The 26192-nt window shown below is 39.0% G+C and overlaps 2 protein-coding genes and 1 long non-coding RNA gene across 3 annotated transcripts; 2 read left to right on the forward strand and 1 right to left on the reverse strand.

The window, feature by feature from the left end:
• Nucleotides 1-4: 4 nt before the first annotated feature.
• On the reverse strand, nt 5-4750 carry LOC115797546 (uncharacterized). The gene is made up of 3 exons (XR_004021430.1): nt 4688-4750; nt 823-841; nt 5-276 (listed from the first exon to the last, which is right to left on the reverse strand). It is a non-coding gene; the product is annotated as an uncharacterized LOC115797546 (long non-coding RNA).
• A 171-nt stretch (nt 4751-4921) lies between these two features.
• On the forward strand, nt 4922-12929 carry LOC115797529 (butyrophilin subfamily 1 member A1-like). Its single transcript, XM_030754124.1, has 6 exons — nt 4922-5154; nt 8878-9219; nt 10396-10609; nt 10761-10825; nt 11213-11326; nt 11771-12929. The coding sequence occupies exons 1-6, from the start codon at nt 5040-5042 to the stop codon at nt 12250-12252; spliced, it is 1332 nt and encodes a 443-aa protein (XP_030609984.1). The 5' UTR covers nt 4922-5039; the 3' UTR covers nt 12253-12929.
• A 1633-nt stretch (nt 12930-14562) lies between these two features.
• LOC115797537 (low affinity immunoglobulin gamma Fc region receptor II-a-like) lies at nt 14563-21890 on the forward strand. Its single transcript, XM_030754132.1, has 4 exons — nt 14563-14695; nt 19773-20039; nt 20120-20383; nt 21235-21890. Exons 1-4 carry the CDS (start codon nt 14605-14607, stop codon nt 21339-21341), a joined length of 729 nt encoding a protein of 242 aa, XP_030609992.1. The 5' UTR covers nt 14563-14604; the 3' UTR covers nt 21342-21890.
• The last annotated feature ends 4302 nt before the right edge of the window (nt 21891-26192 follow it).

Below are 26192 nucleotides of genomic sequence, written 5' to 3' on the forward strand. Positions count from 1 at the left end.
GGACAGCTGAATGTGTTTTAGCATTTTTCCCTCTTCAGCTTCGAAGCTTCACAGATAATGCCACTGAGAGTTCAGAGCTACACCCTCGTCTTATTCTTGTAATGAAACCTGCATTGTGTAGGGTAAATGTTTCTGTATCATAGTGATACTCTGATGCAAAAGCACAAAACTTAAACACAAAGAGCAACATTAAAGTCAACAAAGCTACTGAGGTCAGTCATGCTCCTCCTGGTGGTTAATGTCTGCTTGAAGCGAGCTAGATGGGAGAAAAGTGGGCTGGAAAAAACATCATAAAGAAGTGAGTTTGTTTTGTGTTTATGATTCTTTCATGATCAGCTGAACATGATGTTTGTATTACATTTTTTCCAATTTTTTCCTGCACATTAACACCCTAAAAAACAAGAAAAACAACAAAACCCTGAGTGGTTACACTTCATCCTCCTGACTGTCCTAAGTACTACATTTACATCTGAACTGCGGTGAAAAGACTCACGTAGAGTACAAATACTTTGAGCTTTTCTCATTAATGTAACATTTATAACTTTTTGTTTCATAACTGAGATTTCATTGATGTGACTGTTTCCTTTTACAGTTACTTGGAGGTTTTATTGCAAATTTTATTTCAGCTGCTCTGTAGACGTGATTGTCTTTTTCTAGCACTGTAATGATACACACTGTATATCCTACCCAATTTTTTCTGTCCTATTCATTGATTCAATCAGTGTGAGCAAAGTATAAGTTGATTTTTTTCCATTTGTATGAGACATAAATAAAGTTTTCTTTTGCCAAAACAATTTAAGAATCACATTCACACAGTCATACCTTATATCTGCAGCAGCTCCTACAAATAAATGGAAAAGACACAAAATGAAACCAATCATTTCCTCCTGAAAAGAGAGATGATTGAAGGTTTTGATGCTAATGCAGTTTCATTCTTCTGAAGCCCAGAGCCTTTAATGTTAAGATTTTCTGAAAATATTTGCCATTTGTAGAATATGCTCATAGAGATGAGTGATCCATCACATTAACATATTGCAAATTAAGGAAAACATGTTATACGTCTACACCACATTTTCCTGGAGATTTCAATATTACAATTTAGGCTTAATTAATAACGTCTCTGCTGCTGGACTACTTCCTGACTATGTCTATAACTTCTTGGGGTCTTGTCCGGTCATGAAAAGGTGCAGTGACCCTGCAAACACTCCATGTTCTTTGAGTTAGAATCGAACGCCAATTTTCAGCCCGTTTTCAGCCTGTCTTCCGACATCTAAGGATGCCAGACTTTAGCTCATGCTTACGGTGTCCCTTCTTAATCTTTCCCTAAAGGTGTTCAATCTTTTACCGTGGTGACCTCAGCTGATATGCTCCATATTTCTACCTGACACCGTCTGCTGAGTCAGTGCCCTATACACACATATGTATGTCATTAAAGATGATTGCAGTGGTGCAAAAGTCAGGATGCTGACTTTTATAGCACAATGCCAGAGCCGGGACGGACTTCAACAATGAGACTGTAGGCCTATCGCAGGTAGTAGAGCCATCACAACCTTCAAACTGCCTATCACTAACTGTTTGAAGGAAACTGCTTGTTTCCACCAATGAAAAAAACAAACAAAACAAATTCCCCCCCCCCGAAAAATAAATAAATAAATTTTGCCACTGCTAATTCAAAATTTCCATGTACAAACTCAAACTTCAGAAAAAACTAAAAGTCAAGTAGATAACTTAAAAGTCCATGTCGAGTCTATATTTTCAGGAAATTTTGACTCGTGGATGGCCTTTTTCTTTTTTTTTTTTTCCAGTGGTGGAAACAAGCTTCCATAGACATAGACAGAAATTTAACACAGAAGTTTCTTCTCTGTTCTGTTCAGTTCCATATGTATATAATTTATTTAATGAAACATGAGCAGGTTCAAGCCTTTTCTGTGAAAAAAGAGTCCGTATAAAGACATGAGCATAATATTAAACTTGAGTCAGTAAATCCAGGGAACTGTGATGGTAAGTGACAGTCACTTTTGCACAGACCTATGAGTCAGCATTTGATTGTATCAGGCTGTCAGCAGAAATGAAAAAAAAAAAAAAAAGTATCTTGACTGCAAACCCACAGAATATCATCAGTGACAGGTTAGAAGTGCAACTTCCATCAACACCAACTTCCACTGAGTCTGTAAACTGGAATCAGTCACTGCAGTTGTTCTGTCACAGAAACATTTTTACATTCCTAAAGTAAAATAAAAAATCACATCCAATTTTGTTGGTAATTTGAGATCCAATAGGCCAGTGATTATACATATATATACGGCTTTTGAGCTTTTGGTACCCCAGCTGCGGACAATGAGGCTTGTTATCATTGGAGCCAGTCTCGATGCAGAGAGATATCAAAAATTCAGATTCTACAGGTAGTGGCAATCCCAAATCTTCATAGTCTAGGAAGATGACACCACTCGCCCCCATAGAGCGTGGTTTATCAGAGACTACCTCCAGAATTTGGGAGTGGAAAGGATGGAGTGCCCTGCCTGCAGTCCTGACCTCAAACCCACTGAACACTTGTGGGATCAGCTTGGGTGTGCTGTATGTGTCAGAGTTACCAACACAACCACATTGGCTGACTTGCAACAAATGCTGGTTGATGAATGAGTGTTTGACTAAGCTGGTGACCAGCATGAGGAGGAGATCTTGCTTCTTCAGACTTCAATCATCCAATTCAATAAACCACATCAAACAAGAGTTAACAGGATAAGTTTTATGTCACTGGCAGAGAAGATTTGACAAGTTTTTCATGGGCACAACCCACAACTCTGCTGCTACACCCACAAGTGCATTTCCTTACAAATGTAGCACCATTTAAGGGGAAACAGGTTTTCCAGTGGTATAGGATTTATTGCCAAGAAGCATTGTTACAAAGATACAGTCGACCAAACACAAATATCGGATACGTTTATATATATGAGTGCCATACTGAAAATGAAGACTAACACTGAGTGATATTCACTCATGTGAAAGTGAGAGTTCGGGTTAGTGTTTTAGGGTAAATAGCAAACAGCCACTGTAGTATTTTTATGAAAGCAGTGGATGACTCACAAAGCTTATACCAAGAGTCATCACTGCATCAAGAGTAAGCCTAAAGCCTTCAACCGCTGAAGCTGAAGATTATGTTTGAGTGTTTTAATAAAGTAGCTGAGATGCCGAGACTTATTGGCATAATAAAAAAGCCACGAAATAGTCGTATTTTAAGATTTACTAGTCTGTAAAATTAAGGCTTGGCTTGCTTGTTCACTCATAACCTGAGAAACAGACAGTGTGGCCTTGTGGTAGGATATGATAACTATTTTCTTATCTGCCGCTAGATTTGATCTTCAGTTTTTTCATGTTTGGCAGACACTTTTTTCTCAGCAGCTCAGTGAGTGGTTCTGATTATTCTCGATATTGGTTTCTTTTTTCTTCTTTTTTTTTTTTTACTTTGAAGGACTCCCATGATGTTACCACACACCCCCAAAGTAAAACATTAGATGGCTCCATATAGCACATATATGGTTTGTGATTGTGTTTTACATCAATTTCTTTGAGTTTCTTTCTGTTCGTTTGCCTCTCTGTGTTGTTGGTTCTGTTCTCTGCAGACATTTTGCATCTGATTGTGAATGTTGTTTACCTCATCTGTCACGTGGACCTTTTGTGTCTTAAATGTGAGGTTTGCAGTGTTTTGTGTCTTTGTGGTCCTTTTGACCCCATTTGTGGTCATTTTTGCTCATTTTGTGTCTCTTAAGTATTTTGAGACACTTTGCACCTCTGCATTCTTCTTACTTCCAATAAGGAATGTTAGCTGTAATTCCAACACTCGCATTTTCCCACGGTTTTAATACAAAATGTGAGGTGCATTAGAAAATACAATCTTTGTTAACATGTAGTTATGTAGTAATAAGCACTACATAATAGACTCAGAAGCTGATGTTTGCTGACAGTATGACACATTATTCGACATTTTGTCAAATCAAACGTTCTCATCAAGGACTGACTAACTTTTGAGTTTGTTTCACTTTGTTTAGTCGGAGTCATCTTGCAGTCTAAGAGACATCAATGATTCAGCTCTCCTAAACTTAGCTATAAATACATGTGGTGTCTGGCCAAAGAGCTCAAGACAAAACACGAATTTCGTAAAATAAAAGGTCGTTATTTGAACAACTCACTCTTAAAACAACCAATAAAAACCCATAAAAGACAACCTGTGATTGAGTGCACTAACAACTGCAATGGTCTAGTTTCCTGTATTAACAGAAACACAAAGACATCAATCACAAAATAATCCCCAAAATAATTACACAACAAAATAAAATGTACACAATACTAACCCAAGGTGCACTGTTTCGAGGCCTACCCACAAATGCACCCCTGAAAATAACCTTCAAATCTACAAGAAACAAAAGAAGCAGTTTAATCAAAATTCAACAAAAAGAAACAAGAAATAAATAAAACAGGAAAAAGTAACCAAAAAGAAATACCATAAAGTCACCAAAACACATGGTCCACATCCCTTCAGGCCTGTAAAGTCATCTGACCTTTTGTCACACCAAGCAGCCTGGGAACATGGCCAAACCAAATAAACATTACAATAATTAACACTTACAAAAACAGTTTACACCTGACCTCAACTTCACATAAGCAGTTGCCATAACACAGGTAAATTTACCTCAGAAGCGCTTTCCCCAGAAACCTCAGGTGTGGCCTTCTACTTCAGCTTAGATGGGTGGAGTGAAAACAACTTCCTACTTCCCATGGAAGTATTTATAGCCTCCCTCCCCCTTCTACTACGACCTTCACAACCCCAAGAAAGTCCCCGGGAAAACCCACACTGCCCACTAGTGGCCAAAAAAGGGAAAACATCCTCCACCCCATTTTGCCACCCGGCTACATACAGTTAGAAAACTCTACGATGAAATTCACTTATTCGTGAACCACCTACTTCCCGTTTTCTCAATGAGACACTACAGTCAACACTCTTGAGCGTCATTTGGTCACAGGCTGCTCACTGAAGAGGAAGCATGAGAGAATTTATCAAAGTTTGCGTGTTTTTTCATCTCCACTTTCTTCTAACCTGTGGATCAGCCACGCTCGTCTGTCTTATCGTGCTCGCAGTGGGAATACCTTCGTGTACAGGTAGGTAGGAATTTTATAATCCCACGGGACTGGTTTCTGTCATGTCGGGTTGAACCCAAGGAGCAGACACAGCAATGTTTATTTACAGGTGGATACGATGGAGGGTGGACGGAGGAAAAAAACAAACGAGCGCCCGTGGGGGCGCGTCTGGCTAATCACGGGGAATCTGCGGGAGAGAGAGAAAATATGTTAAACAGGTGCAGGATATATAATGGCGGAGGTGGAGTGAGTGAGTGACCTTACTGTTAGTGTGTGAGGGAGAGACCCAGGGTAGCGGACCGTGGGCAGGCGGGCATTAACCGGGAGCGGGCTGGGGTGAAGGCGGCAGAAATTTGCCCAAGTTGGCAAACCCGCCACAGGTTCTACCTGAAACAAGCAGACAGCACCCCCAACCACCACCACCACACAGCCCACCCCTGTCTGCATGGGGTTTCCTCGACTTACTTTGCAAAATTCATGTTAATACATTCGTTAAAACGTTTGCTGAAATGGAGAGGACCTCGGTGTCTCTGCCTCTGAAGCGGTTTATCTGTGTACGCCATGCAGGCTGCAGATGAGCAGAACTTGCTCGAGAATGACTCAAGACGTCTTCAGTATTCAAGCGATTCGTTAAAAGCCACCGACATATCAAATGATGCGAAGTATAAATTAACTGTTAACAGCTGATTCGGCATATTGCCCTGAATATTTCAGCCGAGTAGCTCCGTCCGATTCACAAAAGAAAAAGTGGCTCACTTATCTCTTAATTGGGGGGAGGGTTGGGGTGCATATAAACATCACAAACATCCCATAATTACTCTGTTTCAGCTGCTGATAATACTGCTCCACCGCTGACTACATGTCTGGGTAGTTTTATTCAGCTGGAAATGAAAACACACTCACACAGTTTCATTTGAGCTTTTGAAGTTCTCTTTGTAGTATTTGGTGTTAAAGGAGGCCAAGTCTACAAACTATATTGTATTAGGTATATTAGGTTTTTACATCTGGGATTAGTGGTGCTTTGACTAACACATTTTTCCAAGAAAAAAAGAAGATACATGTAAATCTGACTATGTGAGATAATTTCTCAGAAGAACACAAATCCAAATCTCTGAAAAAGCTGCAAAATTGATTCTTTTTTGCTTTACATCCTGTGGTGAGCTGTTGTATAGGTGTTAACAGTAAATGACCACAGTTTCAAAAGTTATATTAACTGTTTACTTCATGCAGCATGCACGGCTCTTACAGAAACCAAGTGTTTCATGCTTCTTCTTACTCTGTTGGTTTGCACGGGTTTTGTGGCATTTACTGTAAAAATTGACAAAGGTTCCCAGTAATGGTGGTTCTAAAAGCCTGAATTGTCAGGTGATTATTTTTTTTTATATCTGCCTTTGTGTGTACTAAAAATAGACTTGTTGTGTGGTTTTTACACATGCCTTCCCATTACTGTTGCTCACTTCTGTTGAAAGTGGTAATGACTGCAAAGGTTTGTGTTTGCATGCATGTGATGCATGCTCTGCACCAGCCTTAAGTCTTACACGATCACAAAGGATTTCCTGCATTGCATAAGCCACGGCAAAAAAAAAAAAAAAAAAAATTTGATGTGCACATGCATAACTTTTCTATACAGTATGTCTCTACTTTGAGTATCTGCAGTTAACATATGAAGACATCTGACTTTTCACCACATCTTTCAACTCTCACAGGCTGAGAAAAAACTGCAGCTGAAACCATTTGAAGAGGTCACACTTTACTTTTTAACAAGGGCACGGGAGAAATGTGGTTTGTTGTTGTGTCATTCCTCACCTCACCGCCTGCAGTCTTTTCACTGAGAGTCCAGCAAACAATGAAATATTAGTCCTTTTTAAATACAAAAAAATATATGTTTTTATGTTTTTATTTCTGGAGTCTGCAAGTATGGGTTTCCTTTATCCATATTAGCCAATTCATGCAGATTTGTAAAAGTCTGAAGAGCAGGGTGGGGCTTCTTTCTTCACAAATGTGTGTCTCAAACGTTTGAAATGACCATTTTACAACTATCCCTTCTCTTTGATATCATACAGATGGTGGAAGCCTGAACTTTGGAACACAGGAATTGCTTACATGGACAAATGTATTGGGCCACAGCTCTTAATCTTTGAATTCAGGAGGTTTCAGTCCCATAGTCACAGGTGTATGTCAAGTACCTAGCCATGCATTCTGCCTTTAAAACCTTTTGTGAAAGAATGGACTTGTTGCAGCAGTGGCATCAAGTCAGTTTGTCAAATTGCTCTCCTCCTAGATATCACAGAATCCACTGTAAGTGATATTACTGCAAAGAGGAATTATTTAGAAACCAAATAAACTCAGCAAAAAGTGTCAGAACACATAAAGTTGATCTGAAACTTAGGATGGAGTTGCCAAATGCTGAGTCACAGAAGTCTCCAACGCTCTGCTGTGTTTCCAAACCTCCTCTGACATTAACATCAGCACAAAAATTCCACTGGCAGCTTCATGACAGTGGTTTCTATGCTCAAACAGCCGGCCCAGTACTTTTGTCCATATATAGTAGGCTTGCCTGATTATGTGAGACTTTGGCTATGCTTAATATGAACATTCACCGCTGTAACATTACATATATCAAAGAAAATGAGGAGGACCACATTCATTTGGGGGTTATGCTTTTTGTTAGCCATATTTAGGTTAGAATGAGGATATGGGGAATACTACCCAAATAATTGTTTTAATTTTGCTTCTGAAAAACTCTTATGTGCATTGACTTAAGTGACTCTTACCTGTGATAATTAACCGGTGACCCGGAAACTGGGCTCGGCAGATGGCTGCCCCTCCCTGAGCCTGGTTCTGCTGGAAGTTTCTTCCTAAAAGGAGTTTTTCTCTCCCACTGTCACCACATGCTTGCTCATAGGGGTTCGTCTGATTGTTGGAGTTGTCTCTCTGTTATTGTAGAGTCCTTACCTTACAATATAAAATATCTTGAGGTGACTGTTGTGATTTGGTCCTATATAAATAAAACTGAATTGAATTTAAATATTTATCAAGGATGGACACAGACACGTGACATCACCCATTGCTTTTGCAGAATGCATTTTGAAGCTTCAGAGTTCATGAATTGATTACCACAGTTATATCTGCCAATGTTGGACGAACTGCCAAAGTAGCCCCAACTCCCATAGTTCAAACATTCAACCTTATCAACACTTAAACTGGCCAGTTATACTAATAAATAAATTAATAAAAACATCACACCTACAGTTGTTATGTAGGGATAAAGTATCCACAGGGGCTAAAACTGGTTTATCTACCAGGCAAATCAAACTTGGGCATTTAAACATAGTAGTCTAAGGGGATGGACTCATTCTTGGAGCCAGCCTCAAGTAGCCCCTGGAAGAATGGCAGTCTGCACTATTGATCTCTTTTCTTGAGTATTGGTGTTGAAGAGGTTGCAACTTACAAATATATAAATATAACTTAAATATAAGGCTTAGTAATGACCTTAAACACGGTCTGTATAGGTAACAGTAAATGTTTCACAAACAGAACAGCACATTTGCTAGACATTTCTATTGTTACTGTTTTGGTGAGTCCTGATGCTTATTTGTGTAGTTTTTAGGCAATAATTGGAGTTCTACGGGTCAGAGAAATAATCAAGTTGTTGTGGCACACATAAATGATGTTCAGTTCTTTTACAATATGTAAAACACAGTAATTAACTCCTTCACATATTATACTTTTTCTTAATCACAGGAAAAGACTCAGCAATTATTCTACCAAAGATCGTGGCCTTTGTTGGTGAAACTGTCCTTCTGCCCTGCAACACCACCCCTACTGGTGATGTGCCAACAGTGGAGTGGATTAAGGAGGGTCTGTTTCCAGACATTGCCTTCTTATACAGAGATGGATGTGAGACCTTTGAGATGAAGAATCTGGTCTTCCAGTACAGAACAAAGCTCATCAGGCACGAACTTCACAGTGGAAATCTCTCAATGTTGATTTCCAATGTGCAACCAAAAGATAGGGGAACATACCAGTGTGTGACTCGGAGGAACAATAAAAAGCAAATCATCTCAAGACTGGAGCTGGTTGTAGGTATGTCTCCACTTTGAAATGCTGCACATGTTTCATATTTTGGTTTGGGTTTATCTAAACACCTGAAGGAGTGTGAGTATCTGTGACCTCTGTGGCCAGATTGAATGGTTTATGATTGAAGACCAAGTTTGAGGTCTCTGGAAAACAGAGCAAATAGATGTTTTTACTGAATTAGACCAAAATCCATCAAGGATCCATCAAAAGACAAGAACAGAAATCTGAGGCTTCATTCAACACCAAAACTGGGAAGATAAACACGGTTTGTTACATCACCATATCTGATGCTGTGGATGAGACAGGCAGGCTTCCGCCACTGATGGTGTGACGATCTTGGGAATCTTTTTTGGCACATTTTGTTCCCCTAATCAGATTTTCACTGGGTGTGAGCAGGATGGACATAATTTGGAGACAAAGTTAGAGAGGCAAGGCTGAGATGTTTTGGACATGTGTAGAGGAGGGATAACGGATATAATTAATAAAGAATGCTGAAAATGGAGCTGCCAGGCAGGAGGAAAAGAAGAAGACCACAGAGAAGATTCATGGATGCAGTGAAGGAGGATATGCTGAGGGTTGCTGTGAGAATGCCAGGGAGGGTGAGATGGTTCCTGAGGGGAGCAGCCAAAAGAAGGAGAATGAATATCAGACAGTGAAGGCTGAATACCACAGCATGTATATGAATTATTGCTCATCAGTACAGCACTTTATGACCTAAGTTTGCCATCTTTAAAGACTCCTTTCAACACAATAAGGCAGGCAGGCAAACTGTGCATCACTGTGTATGCTTCAGTAGCGTTCCCAGGAATCTGGTGGAACACCTTTTAATGAGCAGGAAATTTACAGCTGGAATGACTTGACAGTCATTTTGAGAAAGAGCAGCATCGCAGAGGAATGTTTCCACTGTTCTAATTTAACTGGTTAGTGGGTGTTAGAACCAGGTGAACAGTTTTCTCCATTTCATTCTTTGTTCTAAGCAAAGGCAAAGGTCATCTGCAGATTGAAGTCATTCCCCAAATGTTAAACTCCTGAGGGCACTTTTAACCACAAAATTCAGACAATGCATTCATATTAAAGTGTTTCCACGCATGTCTATTTGATAATGTTTTGTACAATGATTTTAATTGAAATGTTGGTTGGAAAGTTCAAATGTGGGAGCCTGAATAATTCTTATTTTTGCAGGTGCCGTTTCTGAGCCGAGACTCTCGGTTGTTCCAGGTGTGGGAGATGAACTGACTCTGCAGTGTGAGGCCAGGTGCTGGTTCCCCGAGCCTCTGATTATATTTCTTGACAATCAGGGAAATGAGATGAGTGCTGAAGACCCAAGGAGAAAGGAAGACTCCCCGGGGTGCCTCACAGCCACAAGAAAAGTGACTCTGCAGACTCCTACCAACAGGTTTAATATCATTTTAATATCTAAAGTTTAGATGCCAAGTGGCTTTAACTTTATGTGAGATTGTTGAGTTAAATTATTACATGAGTGGACATGGAATTTTCTTTTACAAGAAAAAAAAAAGAGGAACAAAACTTAAATCTTTTGATCACAGGGTCACCTGCAGAGTCCACCAGCCTGAGCTAAACCAGACCAGGTACTCTGAGATTTGGATACCAGGTACACCAGAGCTTTAACACACACCTGGACACACACCTCAGCTGATTACTTTAAAACAAATATTTGTGTCTATGCTTTACAGTCTGTCCAGCACTTCTAAAACATTCAGATGTATAAATGCTGAATAAATTATCTACATTATATGGATTTAAAAAACCTGTTAAAAATAAAGTTAAAATTAATTTTGATGGTTAGGTCTGTTTTGGTCATCATCGTGTGCTTCAACATTACATTATTTTTCTGTAATGACTGTAAATGTTACATTTTTGTGTGGTAATATTGCACCAAAAGGCACCTTCAAAAAACAAATAATGCAGATGTTTCTTTGTGCAAAATGTATTTATTTATTGTAACGTTCCTGTTTAATCTGTTCTTTTATCATTTTAGATGCATGCCTGAGGTCCTGCACTGTAATTGTTGTAATATGTATTGTAGCAATGACCTCTGTAGTCCCAGTCTTCTTTCTCATCTTTTTGTTGGCCAAGAAATATTGCTGCACTGGTGAGTCGTTTTTAGCTCAGCTGTTTCAAAGAAAAAGTCAAACTATTGTAATTGCCTACAGCTGTTCTACAAAAACTTTAACATTGTTTTATTGTAATTAATTCATTCATTGTTTTACAAAAAAGCAGGAAAAATAAAGCACATAATTGTTTGACTGGGTGCCAAATTTGCTATTTGCTGAATAAATAACGATATCATGTGTTAGTTTGAATTATTTTAATGATAGCGGGTGTCTGTCAGGGGCACAGCTGAGACTTTCAGAGTAGGTAGGTATTACAAAGTAGCTGCAGAAGAAGCAGCAGCTGCAGACGGGGTAAAGAAGCTTAAATAAGGTGCTATAAATCAGATTTGCCATTTTATTGGTTAGAAGGATATCAGCTGAGTGACCAGGCTGAATTTGGATTGTAGCCTTCCTGAACCAATGTGTGTGTGTGTGTGTTACAGGAGAAAAACAAAAATCCCCTGTTAAAGACGAGACCATCGAGGAGCAAACTAATGAAAACAATGAACGCAAACCCAGTACAGCCACGATGCCACCCAGCGAGTCATCTAATGATTCCACATCCTCTCTAGGAATCTCTAATATCTTCCCACAAACAGCAGAGTCTCCCCACAGCAACCACAACAACAACCCCAAACCAGAGGCCACAAGCACCAGCTGCCCTTCAATAGCTAACAGCTTATCAGAGACCACAGAAGAAGATTTAGGACCTCACAGCTCAACACGAACCCCAGCACCTGACCCCGTGATGAAAAGCAGCAGTCAAGACAGCAGTTCTGCTTTTTCAATAAACAGTAACACACTGTCCATTCCTTCCACTCATTCAAAAGACGTCCTAAACGTTACGAACAAGCATCGTACAAGCAGTGTGCGATCTCAACGCAGAAGTAACAACTCTCAGGAGTCAGAGCCGCTCATTGGATGATACTGATATAGGCGGAGAGATGAACCTCAGTATGAGGATGAGGTGCCTTTGATATTTGGACAAAAAGAAACAAAAACACTGAGGTCAGTGAGTAAACTAACTCACAGCTGTCAGTTGGGCCGGAGTTCATGAAGTAATTTAATTTTTTGTCAACTGATTTTTCAGTCATATCCAATCATCGCACGTGCACTTTTGGATATTTGATAAGTGAGTTTTATAGCCAAGCACTCCATTTTATAAGCAGCCCAATTTTTTAAAAATACTGTAATACTTTTTATATATATAATACATATAATCTAGAAAGTAAGCAAATGTCATGATAATGTGCAGTATCATTCATGATACCTGCTTTTCTTGAATATCTTCTGAGAAATAATTGTAATTCTCTGAATATGTTTCTCTTGAAAACAGTTTATTACTCAGTGTTAGTTGAATAAGACTTTATCTTCAGCTGGTTATCTGGGTCTGTCAGTATGAAGCTACCTGAGCCCCAGCCAAAGTAAAACTTCAACACAGCAGAGCAGCAGAGGTCAGTGTTTACTCACATGGAGCTTAATGGTTAATGCCTGCATTAAAGTGATCTACACTGGTGAATGTAACCTGAAAATACATCATAAAGAAATGAGTTTATTTCTCATTTATAATTTTCTAATGTTGAAATAATATTTTTCCTGTTTATTCACTTCCCTAAAAACGCCCACCCACCCCACCCCCAAGATATCAAACCATGGCTGTGGAGAGTCTTTACACCACATCCTCCTGACACATCTGAGTACCTCATCTGCTTCTGAAATGTAGTGAAAATGCAGTGAATATAAGGTACAAATACTTCAAGTACTTACTTTCCATTCTTGGAAATTTATTTTGAACATTTTTTCCCTGGTTCTATATGGTTTTCTAATACTAGTGCTACATTTCAAAATCTTTATGCAAGTGCTACAATATAACTGCAGAACTGATAAAGAGCGCCCCCCAGTGGGCAAATGATATGTTTGCATTAATCAACCAACATTCAGCTTGTGCTTAGACACTTGGAACCTGGACGCTTTAATGCTAACTTCATTTAATTTTGAGCTGCTCTCTAAATGTGATTTTTCATTTCTAGCTCTGTACTGTATATTCCGTTTCTCTCATATTTATTGATTTACTACAGTCGCAGTATGTATTCCCTTTTTTGTTTTACATTTGTATAAAATGTGCTATATGAAAAAAAGTGTTTTAGCTTTTTAGACTTAATAAAAAATTACATTCAGTCAGACCCTGTGTGTGTAACGTTGTCAGCGTTTTCACCCTTTGTGTAAATGAGAGAATGTACCTGCTGACCATATTTATCTCACCACCTTCCCTTTACATTATGTAAGGTAACGTCACTGCACTTCCCACTTTCTCAGAGATAGTTGTGAGGGATGGGCGAGTGGTGGAGCTATAAATCAAAAGGCTTCTAAACAGTTTGAACAGTCCAATTTTTGATATGCACCATATTTACAGTGCAGATTGGCCAAAATTGAAGAAAAACTCCAAGTACAAAAAAGAGTCAAACTACAGAACAAAAGAGAAATAACTAGCAATCTCCAGCTCAAAGAGGATACCAAACTGAAACACTACGGCCCTCTCGCCAGCCACTGTTGATAATTGCTGTTATTTTTCTTTTCATATTTTGAGGGGGGTTTTTTTTCAGTTTGTTTCAGTTTCCTCCCATTGTTAGATTTAACAAATAGTAATAGTACAGAATAATGCCAGTTAAATAGAAAGTCAACTTAAAGCAGTGCTTGATCTGTCATTCAAAATACATCGGTAACAGGTTAACAGTGGAAAAACAAATGTAGTAACATTAAGAGAAAGTACTTGCTCTCTTAAAATCAAAATGTACTGAAAACATGAGTCAAACCATCCAGCTCAGCTTCCTGTTTTGTTTGCTAAAAGCTCTTGTTTGCATTTTGATCTTTATGAATTATTAAGTGGAGATTTAGTTTGATCCTTTAAAGAAAAACAATGTGGGATTTAAACAATATTTCATAGATTCTTTTTAGCTTCTTGAGAGAGGTGAAATGTTCTTCACTCATTATTGAAGGTTGGCTCATTTCCTGTGTACTCAAGTGTACGGCATGAAGCTGGTGGTTGGCTGAGGTGTGAAACAGTGGGGGTGGGAGAGCATGAGAAGGATAAGAGTGAGGGTCTGGAGGAAGAATCTTTAAAAAAGCACTGCATGCTGCAAACAGAGACCGCGGGGCGTGGAAAAAGAAAGTCCCTGAATGTGGTCACAAATAAACATGTAGATTTGACATTTGGAGCATTTTTTTTTAGAGCCCCCCAAGACTTAACCATTTGAAACTTTAAGCCGAAGAGACCCCGATGACTTCCTGTAAGTCACACAGCTGCCTAAAAGTTTCTAAGAAAGAAAACTATCAAAGGATGGAGATGTCTTCAGTGTGTCTGGTACTCTGTAAGTACATTTAACATTTTTTAAAAGATGACCTAGCTTTCTCTACTATTGCTGCTTCTAACCCACTTTTATCTCTTCTCAGAAGCATTTGTGATTTAAAGGATCCTTGCACTTACAGGACATTTGCAGGTTTTATCGATTTTAACTTTCTTATAGGCACTAAAGGAAAATGTAATTTCTTTCTTTCGTCATACTATTTTCTGAAAAGTATAAAGAATTGCTCCCAAGTTGGCCTCATTTTACCTTCAATTTCTGCCATTTTGAGTGTCATAATTTGAAGGTTTTTTATTTCATTTTCACTTGCTCGGTTTCAGGTTGTTGTTGCTGGTGATACATTACCAGTGATGGCTTAGTTACCTTGAAAAAGTAATCTGATTACAGATTAATGATTACTCCTTTAAAAAGTAACTTAGTTACTTTACTGATTACTTAATTTTAGAAGTAACTAAGTTAGATTACAAGTTACTTTATTAGTTAGATTCAACAGCTGTCAGTGATCATCTGCCATAAAGTGATTCAGATGTTTCTGTGTATTTTTACGTGTAATTCCTTTGCTTACATTGGCTAATAGAGTGCAGTCAGCATGATTTATGAAGGGCTCATATATAAAATGAAGAAATAGCTTGTTTTGCAAGAATATATAAAAGCCAAAAACTGATAGCAGTTTCTACCTTGTGATAGAAATGCTGTTTTTAACTCAAAATGACTTCATATCATTCATGAGAGATATGTTTGACATATGATTCATAGATTATAAGTCAACAAGTCAGCTATTTAAATGCAGATGATCATTTTTTGCCACACCTCCTGTTGTACCAGCAGCACCCCCCGCCACATCAACAGAAAAATGAGTCAACCGTGTTTAAGGGCAGCATTTCCTCTGACCAACTTCTCCAACTCTTCCCCACTTACTGGTTTTGCACTTTTGTTGTTTGGGTGGTGGGGGGCCTCCTGCATTAGCTGCACCTCTCTGCTTCGCACCACCTGGTGGGACTCCAAATGTTTCTTCAAATTTGACGTAGTGTTTTCAAGCAATATACTAGACTTTGTCACCAGCACAGAGTGCACAGTGAACCTTGATATTGTCATCTTTAGCTGACACAAACTCAAAATAGTGCCTGTATTTCCAGCTTGAAAACACACATCTCTCTCCTCCCTTCATTGTTTACGTTTGTGTTGCTGTGTGCTGTTATTGTCCTCATGCTGAAAACGGGACTCCATTGTCGCATCAGCCAGATGTCACTCCCCGAGAGGCAAGAAGAAAGCAAAAATATATCTTTGTACTGAGTAAAATGACAAAAATCGTAACACACAGTGACCTGGATAAGTAACTTTATTCTGATTACTGGACTGCAAAGAGTAACGCGTTAGAATACTCGCTACTGAAAAAAATAGTCAGCACATTACTAAGTAGCGCGTTACTGACAACACTGTATATTACAGGGACAGAATGATGTTCTGCATGAAGATTTGCTAGTGAATGGAGCTTAAATGGCTAAACTGAAGCTAAACTACACAAATAGTAGAATAGTTTCCCAGTTATCATACATTATACGATCTCAAGTTTTGGGCTGTTAATCTTTGAATTCAGGTGTTTTAAGTCTCGTGGCTACAGGCTGTGTGTGTACTACAGGCTGTGTGTGTACTACAGGCTGTGTGTGTACTACAGGCTGAGTGTGGCTACAGGCTGAATATGAGTGTGGTACTGATTAAAGTCAGTTAGTGAAATTTCTCCCCCCTAGATATTCCATGATCAACTTTAAGTGTATTATTTCAAAATGGAGCATCAGCAGCTCAGCCATGAAGTGGCAGACCACACAGAGCGGGGTCTTTGAGTACGTAAGAGTTTCCAACGCTCTGCTGACTCAGTCACTGCAGAGCTCCAAACCTCCTCTGGTATTAACATCAGCAATAAAATGTGCACCAGGAGCTTCCTGGCATGGGTTTCCACAGTCGTGCAGCTCCTGTAGGTGTAATGTATAAGTGCCCCAGTACTTACAGTGTATGTCCAAGTAGTGTGAGTGTTAGTTTGAGACATTCTTTGCAACTTAAATTGATTACATTAAAAATGACCAATTCAGCAGCCAATCAAAACAAGGAATACTCCTTTATAAGAAGCATGTGTTATTAATAATATCAACAAATGATTTGTTAAAGGAAAAGTGACCCAGAATAAGCCAGAATAGTGACAGTAGGTCATCAGACACAATTCCATTTTGTCTCCAGTATACATATTTTATAGACAAATGTTTTTCCTGCTGCAACGTGTTAACGTATCTTCAGTGGAAAATGACTCATTTGGTTCTATAAGAACCTACAGACACCCATTGTGACCTGCTGAAAGTGCAGCAAACAGCTTGTTACCAAATTCAAGATGAAATCACTATAATTATGTATTTTCATACCCTTTTAGTGACATTTTGAAAGAATGCTGGAGGTCTCTTCCTGTTAAAAGGGACTTCCTCTTTGCCTCTTTCTACTACTACTTGATCATGAGGGATTTTTCTGATATTGTAGGGTATTTGCTGGGGCAAAATGACAACACCTCAGGTCTATGATGGATAATAGGGTTTGTGTAATTTCAGGCTATGAAGTTGTGGGAAAGGAAACATCAGCTCATCTACACAGGCCTTCCATGGTCTCAGCAGACTGAGGCAGCCTTGTTATCCTCTGTTTAAAAGGGGTTTCACCTTCCAATGGACATTATGCTGTTTCCCCTTATCAAAGACCTTCCAATGGACATCTGTCTTGACTTTTTGAATTGGCTATAACTAGGCCCCAGTATATCCGGATCCTAGGGTATCACTCATGCCATCAATGTACTATAGATATGCTGGAGAAAGTTTCGGCTCCAGAATGGTTAAAAGGAAGATTCACATGTATTTGTATGCACTCACACACACATCTACCCTCAAATTCTGCTGGGATCACACAAACTTCTACTCACAAGAATGGCCTTGACAGTACCTTTGCATTCCCCAGCTCATACACAGAGCAGTGCAGCTCATATGCTTAACTTTATTCCTTCTCATTCATTCTATTGATTAGACTTATACTTTATTACAATTACTATTTTACAACTACACATTTGTCTTCTCTCTCTCTCTCTCTCTCTCTCTATATATATATATATATATATATATATATATATATATATATATATATATATATATATATATATATATTAAAATAAGCGTCTGAATATATAGAATGAAACTTGAATATATTGCATGAAACTCTAAATATATAGAATGAAAGTCTGAATATATAGAATGAAAGTCTGAATATATTGAATGAAAACTGACGTCACAGAAGATCTTGCACCATCTAGTGATTTTGTTACATAAAGCACATAATGTAGCTACAAGAAGTGGCACTATGAGTCAATCTGCAGGGAATTTAGTGGCAGAAATCCTAAATGATGTAGCTAATTAACACCCTGGCAAATGCATTTACTGGCCAACATAATACTGGCAGCAGTGTTCTGTATCGTACTACTGATGAAGAGTTTTATTCAGTGAATCTCTCAGGTCAGACAGCTCCTGAGTATCAAGCTAACATCAAGCACAACATGCCTTCCACATCCATATCTCAGATTCTAGACAGGGCCTGTTGTTGTGGAGGGTGCCTGTGCATGTTCTGCGTAATGTTATCTTGTATGCAGGAGCTGTCTGACCTGAGAGGTTTGCTGCATTTGGTCTTCCACGATGAAACAGTGAATAAAAATCTTAATCACTAGTACGATAAGGAACTCTGCTGCTAGTATTAAGTTGGCCAGTACATGCATTTGCCAGGGTGTTAATTGTAAGGTCCCAGGCCTATATTGTGATTGACATGTGGCTACCATATAGGCAGGTGGTGTAAAATCATTGATAAAACCATGACACTTGATTTCTAATGACATCTAACCAATGGGTAATGTGTCTACATTCAATTTTTACATAAAGAATATGCTTCAAAGAAAATTTGCTTGGGGCAGCATTCAAGTAACATCCCCTTATGGCCTTTTACATCTGCTTATGAATGGTAAATAAGCTGGTTCTTATGTAGTGCTTTTCTACTCCGCTTGAGCACTCAGCCATTAAGACTGGGCCCTCTCATAGCAATGTTACTAAATAATATAAATATGTAACCTTTACATTCTAGAAAGATTACATTTGGTAATATAATATAATAAAGTACCCTGATGCTGGTATAGAATCACAGTTGTTAGTAAAATACATACTATTTATGCTGTTCCCTTAAGTTATTGCAGCGTTGCAGAAAAGAAATGTTATCATAAGTGGCTCTGTGGTGTAGTGGCTCTGCCTTACACCTGAAAGGTCCCCAGTTTGAGACTGGGAGGAGATACAAACCCAGTCTCAAAGAGTCATAAACTAGTGTATTCCAAGCCCAGATAAACGAGAGGTTTGCATCAGGAAGGGACTCCAGTGTAAAATCTGCAAATCAAATGTGCATCCATCTGCTATGGCAACCCCCTGGGAAATAGTGGGAGAGGAAGATAATGAGCAATGTTGTCACAACATCACCAGCTAGTAATTTTGCATCTTACCAAATTATGGCAAAATGCAACATTGGCATTATATAATGCATGTGCAAGGTACACTATGACAATAGTCATATATAAGCAGGCCAATAAATGACCAAATAAACTGCTTCTCAAAGTGACGATGGTAGTAGCAGAAACTGCAGGTTGACTAAAGCCCCAGTCACACAGTATTGTGTAAGTGCTTTGAGTGCTCAGACAGAGTAGAAAAGTGCTATATAAAAACTATTTACCATTTACCATTACACGGGCCTAAAAACTGCTTGGTGACCTCCTGGCAATCCTTGAAACCTCCAGGGACTGCTAAATGACTGAAATTCACATTGTTATTCAGTGGGTGGTTTAACATAAGAGAGTATACATTTTTCGCCAGTGCCCAATCGTTGCCAGTGGATCACTGACAGGTCTCCAGGCCTGTGTGATTGGGGGTTACCACAAGTCTGCAGACTTGTATCGTTCTAGACAAACTAAAAGGACCAAATGTCAGCTTCATGTTTTTTTCTTATTATTATTTCCTGTTTCAAACTCCAGCAGCCATCCTGAGCATCCACCCTGACAGATCTCAGTTCTTTTGGTATGAAATGATCACGCTGAGCTGTAGAGGGGCAGATAACTCTGGGAATTGGACTCTGAAGAGAAACACCTCCTCTGAAACTTCTGAGCCATGCAACTCTGGCTGGGGAATGTCAGATAACTCGTCGTGTACTATTATGGACACCTACTCATCAGACACTGGAGTGTACTGGTGTGAGTCTGATCGAGGGGAATGCAGCAACTCTATCAACATCACAGTCACAAGTAATGTTCTTTATTATTTCATGTTTTAGACTTTTTATCTGTCATTCACCTGAGCAGTCACAGCACGGTTTGATTTTCAGACGGAGTGATCATGGAGAGCCCCACACTTCCTGTGAGAGAAGGTGAAACAGTGACACTTCTATGCAATTACAAAAAAGATGAAGCAAGCAGGGCGACTTCTAATTTCTCAGCTAACTTCTACAAAGATGGTGTTTTGATCGGTACTCAACCTGCAGGAAACCTGACTTTCCCCGCCGTGTCTACATCTGATGAAGGTTTCTACAAGTGTGAACACCCCACCAAAGGAGAGTCACCACAGAGCTGGTTGTCTGTCAACAGTACAGGTGGGTTCATGCTACAAGAGATCTCTGGGAACAAAAAGTGTTTACAGTTGTTCTGAATGGCCACTCTGAAAGGTGAAGTGAGAATGAAAGGAAAGGGAGAAGTGATGGATAATCAACAATATGCAGAGTCTGTCCTTGAAGATATTCAATGTGTTGCAAAAACAATGTATCGATTATTTTAACCTATTTAAAAATGCTGCTGAGCGATGCAACTACTGAGACATTAAATCCCTACTGAGGTTGTAAATAAGTCAAATACAATCACAATAGTCTGCACACACAATCAGTATATACACATGCATGTTGCATTGTCAAAAAACTGTTTGCCTCTAGCTTGTAGCACCTGTTCATAGACAGATTAAATTATTTAGTGAGGTCCTGTTATGAAGCCTCAAGTTGAGCGCTTCACCACTGTAGTGTTTTGAAACTGGACATGATGGGAGAGGTGTGGATCTGACTGTGAAACTGAGGACAGTGCACGCTCCTTGTCTAAGAACTTGTGACTGGAAAATCATTTGTGAGTGAGCACACTCTGGATAATCCTCCCATCTTCCCGTAGTCTTCTAGAACAGTGTTTTTCAACCTTTTTTGAGCCAAGGCACATTTTTTTCATTGAAAAAATCATGAGGCACACCACCAGCCAAAAATGTTTAAAAAAGATACTCTGTAGCCTATATTAACAATATAGTCATTCTTATCAAGTGTCTTGAATAGGAATCAAATAAACACAAAAAGATCTTTATCATATAATATATATCTTGTTTCAAATAAAAAGTGCACTTAACATGTCCACTTCAAAAACACAGCTTTATCCACCAACTCTGTTATTTTGTTCTCTCTCTCTCTTGCAGTCATTGCTCAGCCATCAGTATCTGTTCCTGGGCTGATTGGTGCTGTTCTGGTGAAACTCTTCTACACTGTGATGATTACACTGGGTGCAAATGTACACAGATGCTGAGTTAATGGTAGCAAAGCCTGAGAAAATAAATTATATAACAATAGTGATTGCATTTGACATGAATGCCCCCAAATATCTTCTGTGCAGCAGTGTGTCAGTTTTTTTTTTGAAGATGACAGAAATTAAATAAGTAGAAATAATAAAGCCTTTATGAGCATTTGAGACATATAACACACTCAGATGTGCAAATGTTTAGTGATGTGTTTGCTGTGGAGTCTGCAGATGTACTAATATTAACAAATCTCATAAGAGTATTTAAATACACCTTTTAAACATGTTAAAACATCCATCCATCCATTCATCCATCCATCCATCCATCCATCCCACTGTAGTTATCCAGCTGAAGTGGTGCTGAAATCTATCCCAGCTGTCACAGGGTGAGAGACGCTATGGACAAGTTGCCAGGTCTGTTGTAGAGACAGACCTGGCAGCTAGCAAATCACTCTCACGTTCATACCTACAGAAAAATTTACAATCACCATTTAACCTAACATTTCTTTGGACTGTGGGATGAAGCTGGTGTACCGGGAGAGAATCCACACCAGCACAGGGAGAACATATAGATACACACAGAACACACACGACAGGCCCAGACTCCTGAATCCAGGACCTTCTTACTGTGAGCCCATGTTGCTGACCACTGTATCATCATGCTGTCCATGTTAAACTATATGACTGTAACTTCCCTCTAGTGTGTTATAAAGCATTTATCATGTTAATATGGTTCTAATAAATGACTAATGAGGCATTAAAGAGTTCATTTTGTGTCTGCTGATTTTTCATTAATTTGTCCTTCTTCATGTTAAAGTCAGCAGTTTGAGATTTAATCTCATATTAACCCTTAGGAGGTATTAGGGACATTTTGCGTTTTTTTTTTTTTTGTTTTTTTTAATTTGCCTGCCATTTTGTCTGTGCTGATTGAACATAACTCAAATTTGCCAAAAGGTTAATCATTTTCAACAAATTTTAGAACTGTCAAATCAGTTTTTAAAAATAGCCTAAATTAGCTTAGCAATTCAAAAAGTCCCACTCGTTATCCTAGGGACACAAAATGTCCCATTCAAAACCATTGAAAATTGCATTTTTGATCACACGTTTATCTTCACATAAACCAATGCAATCTTTTTCATTAAGATTTTATTTTGGACTACTGACTTTGAATTTTTGATTTTTATATTTGTCCACCAGGTGGCGCTACTTTTTTACCATTCAATGCATGCATCAAAATTACACACTTTTTACTGTTTTCTGCAAGGTTTTCTTGCTCCCGAAATAATAAGTGTGCGTCACTATTGATGTTGGATCATCGTGTATGTGTGTATATGTGTGCACGGGCATGCATGTGCACGTGTGTGTGTGTGTGTGCGTGTGTGATGTCCAACTTCAAGTCTTTTCTCTTTGAAGGCCAGATTCTGCTTTATAAACCTAATTCAAGAATAATAAACAATGAGGGACCTTTCAGAGCTTCAAAGAGGCCTCAGCAGCAAGAACCAAAACAAAATTGGACTTTGTTCTGGTTCTCGCTCAGGTAGATTATGCACCTGCACTGCAGCCATGGCTATAAGAATGAATAGTGCAGGATTAGCCCTTTTGGAGATGACAAGATTTTACAGCACATGGCATGGTGTTTTCAGGTCAAAAAAATGAATCAACTCAAATCTACAAGGTGCTGCTGCAGGCCCCTCTCTCATCAGTAAATGTAGAAGTAAAAAGCAGCGTGAATTTTACATGCATTTTACATTTGCAGTCTCCACTTTACCTTAGCTGGACTCTCACAATCAGACAGACACATAGCTCTACACTCTCCCATCCTGTCTGTCTCTCACCCACCCACTCTGTCTCTCACCGTCTTTCTCTTTTGCTCTATATTTTTACAGCAGTTTTTGAGAAGGTGACATTTTTTGTCCTCAGAACCTCAAGTATGATTTTTTTTAATTTGTCACTGCAGGAAAAACAAAAAAATGCATGAAAAAACATATTGCTGCCAATCATTTACCATCTCATGGCCTAATAAAAATCAAATATTCCATTCATTTGGTTCCACTTATCCAATTCTGCGTCACAGAGGGTCTGGAGCCTATCCCAGCTGCCATAGCGCGAGAGGGAGGGTACACCCTGCACAGGTCACCAGCCTGTCACAGGGCCAAGACAGAGAGACAGATAACCATTCACATCGATGGGCAATTCAGAATCACCAAATGACTTATCCCTACAAATTGCATGTCTTCGGACTGTGGTAGGAAGCTGGAGTCCCCTAAGAGAACCCACACATACATGTGGATAACATGAAAACTCCACCCAGTAAGGCCCCAGGCAGAAGGTGGATTTGAACCCAGGACCTTCTTATCTTCTTGGTGTGTGCCAACAGTGCTAACATTTGCACCGCCATGTTCCTCTCCTCCGTAAAATGTATTTTATGTGAATTATTTTAGTTATTTGGATGTTTGATAAAAAAAAACAGTGGCGGTATGTAAGAATACTGGCCTTTGAAGGGTAAAAATACCCAAAAATATATGCAATATTTGATATATTTATTTCAAGCTGAAGTAGTTCTAAAAGACTATATCATTTAAAGTGGAAAAAAATATTACTTCATAATATTTTTACAACAGTTTTTGGGTAGAGGACAGTATCTGTCCTTAGGATCACGAATGTAAGTTTTTCACAAAACCTGATACTGTAGAAAAACAAAAAATGCATGAAAAAGAATGTTGATGCCAATCAGTGACTCATCTCAGGGCCTAATAAAAATAATAATCCAATAGTCCCCAAAATACATTTTATGGAAATTATCTGAGTTTTCTTGTTTTTGTCCATAAAAACACAGTGGCACTGTGTAAGTAAATGGGCCTATAAAGGGTTAAAAATGTTCAAAAAGTATATAATATGTGGTATCTATGTGTCAGGCTGAAGTAGTTCTAAAAGACTATATCATTTGAAGTGGAAAAAAATATTACTTCATAATATTTTTACAACAGTTTTTGGGAAGAGGACACATTTTGTCCTTAGGATCACGAATGTAAGTTCTTTAAAGGATCTCCCAAGGGTTAATGTGGTTTACGTTCTTGTTAATAAAGGTTTTACAACTTTATCTTTGTCTCAGTCTCTTCCTCTTTTCATGGTTTCATGGTTGTTCTCGGAAAAATGATTATTGTGAAATGCAAAGTCATCGTTCAGTTTTAGTCCCCGTCTTTTTGTTGTTTCATGTTGGTTGTGTGTTACCAAAGTCTGTCTGCTGACTGTTCTCAAAAGAGGAGCACTAAAATAATGTTAGCAGGTTTTGTTGCTTCACCAACAAAACCTGCAGATACAACTCACAGTTGAACACCCTCAACTTTGTTATTCTCGTAACAGATTAATGAACTCTCCTGTTTGTAATCATCTGATTTGTGCTCGTTAATCTGGAAACAGTTAATAAAGTTGGCTCTGAAGATTTACTTGCTGTGCACTCTGTGCCTTTGCCAACTGTTTATTCTCCTCTGTGCAGGAATCCAGCTCTGTCTGTGAGTGAGTTACCAAAAGAGAGCATTCCCTGTGGAGAGATCCATGGAGCTGGGAAATATGTATGGGAAATATGTTATTATGCTGCCACCATACCACAAAATGGCATGGTGGCAGTACCCAAAGAGCACAAAGGCATAAAAGTGAGGTCCACTAGTCTATCTATGCAACCTTACTACAGTGTGAAAACAACAAAATGCTGTCACCACACACTGGACAAAAAGGGCCTGTATCTGGAAAGATCCAGAACGCTCTGGAATGATCCGTGGCAGATCCATAAAGTTGGATCGTCAAAATGTATCTGTCAAAGATCCGGTGCACATTTGTCAGGATATTGTCCATATCTGTGACGGATGCAGAGGTATCATACCTCGGATAGTACCGTATTTTAGGGCTTTTATTCCAGTGACAGGAACAGTGATTAAACCAGATGGATTAAACCACCACAGCTCACAGATGCAGTTATGTCTGAACATGCATGCATGAATAAAGTCAAGTTTTGCCCAGCTAGCATGTCCCGTCCACTGAACCACTACCTGAGTGAGACTTCGTGACAAAAAACAGGACAGAGACAATATATACACATGAGGTAATCAGGGAGATAGGACACACCAGGGAGTAAAACCGAATACAATGATACAAAGGACTGCTAAAGTAAAACAGGTTGTTGACACAACACATGGAAGCAGACACACTAAGGATCTACAACACCTACATTAGAGGCACAAGATCATTCTGGGTAACTAGACACAAGAGTATAACTTAAACTACAGCACAAGGAACAGAGACCAAGACTAAATCCACCTAACATGAGAATAAACCCGAAACAATAAAACACCAAACAGAACTGGGAACAAAGGAAGCCTGAGAACTGAAACAGAATTAAATAGAAAGTGACGAACAGCCAAGAAGGAACTCAGAAAACTAAACTAAAAGCCTGAGGATATAAACAATGAAACCAACCAGGAATTACCAGAAAAAGACAAAAATTCTGCAAAAACACAATAATTTAGGAATCAAACAGTAACGTTAACAATAGAAATAGAAAAAATGAAAGTTCTAGTCCTAAAACTAAAACCCAGGAACATGTTTTCTTGTCATCCACTGGATAAAAGTCTGATTTTAGAAAAGAGTCTGTCCTGTGTATGGCTGGACCTGGGTCTGGACCTTGTTGTGCCTTGCCTCCCTGCTGCTCCTCGCTGGTCGCTCCTGTGCCCCTGCCCCTCCGCCCCACTGGGTTGTGGGTGCCTTGGGGTTTCTGACTGTCACAAGTCAAATTTTATTATGCAGGTTCAGCTTAAGCAGGTTGCAATTAGCTCAAAATCAATTCTCAATCAATCCATGCAATTC

The sequence above is a fragment of the Archocentrus centrarchus genome, chromosome 18 (genome assembly GCF_007364275.1).
Source record: "Archocentrus centrarchus isolate MPI-CPG fArcCen1 chromosome 18, fArcCen1, whole genome shotgun sequence".
NCBI classification, from domain to species: Eukaryota; Metazoa; Chordata; class Actinopteri; order Cichliformes; family Cichlidae; genus Archocentrus; species Archocentrus centrarchus.

Coding starts and splice junctions, on each gene's coding strand:
- LOC115797529 (XM_030754124.1), top strand. CDS start 5,040: ATGAGAGAATTTATCAAAGTTTGCGTGTTTTTTCATCTCCACTTTCTT. Junction 9,220..10,395: donor AAGACTGGAGCTGGTTGTAG/GTATGTCTCCAC, acceptor TTATTTTTGCAG/GTGCCGTTTCTGAGCCGAGA. Junction 10,826..11,212: donor CTCTGAGATTTGGATACCAG/GTACACCAGAGC, acceptor TTATCATTTTAG/ATGCATGCCTGAGGTCCTGC.
- LOC115797537 (XM_030754132.1), top strand. CDS start 14,605: ATGACTTCCTGTAAGTCACACAGCTGCCTAAAAGTTTCTAAGAAAGAA. Junction 14,696..19,772: donor TTCAGTGTGTCTGGTACTCT/GTAAGTACATTT, acceptor TTCAAACTCCAG/CAGCCATCCTGAGCATCCAC. Junction 20,384..21,234: donor GTTGTCTGTCAACAGTACAG/GTGGGTTCATGC, acceptor TCTCTCTTGCAG/TCATTGCTCAGCCATCAGTA.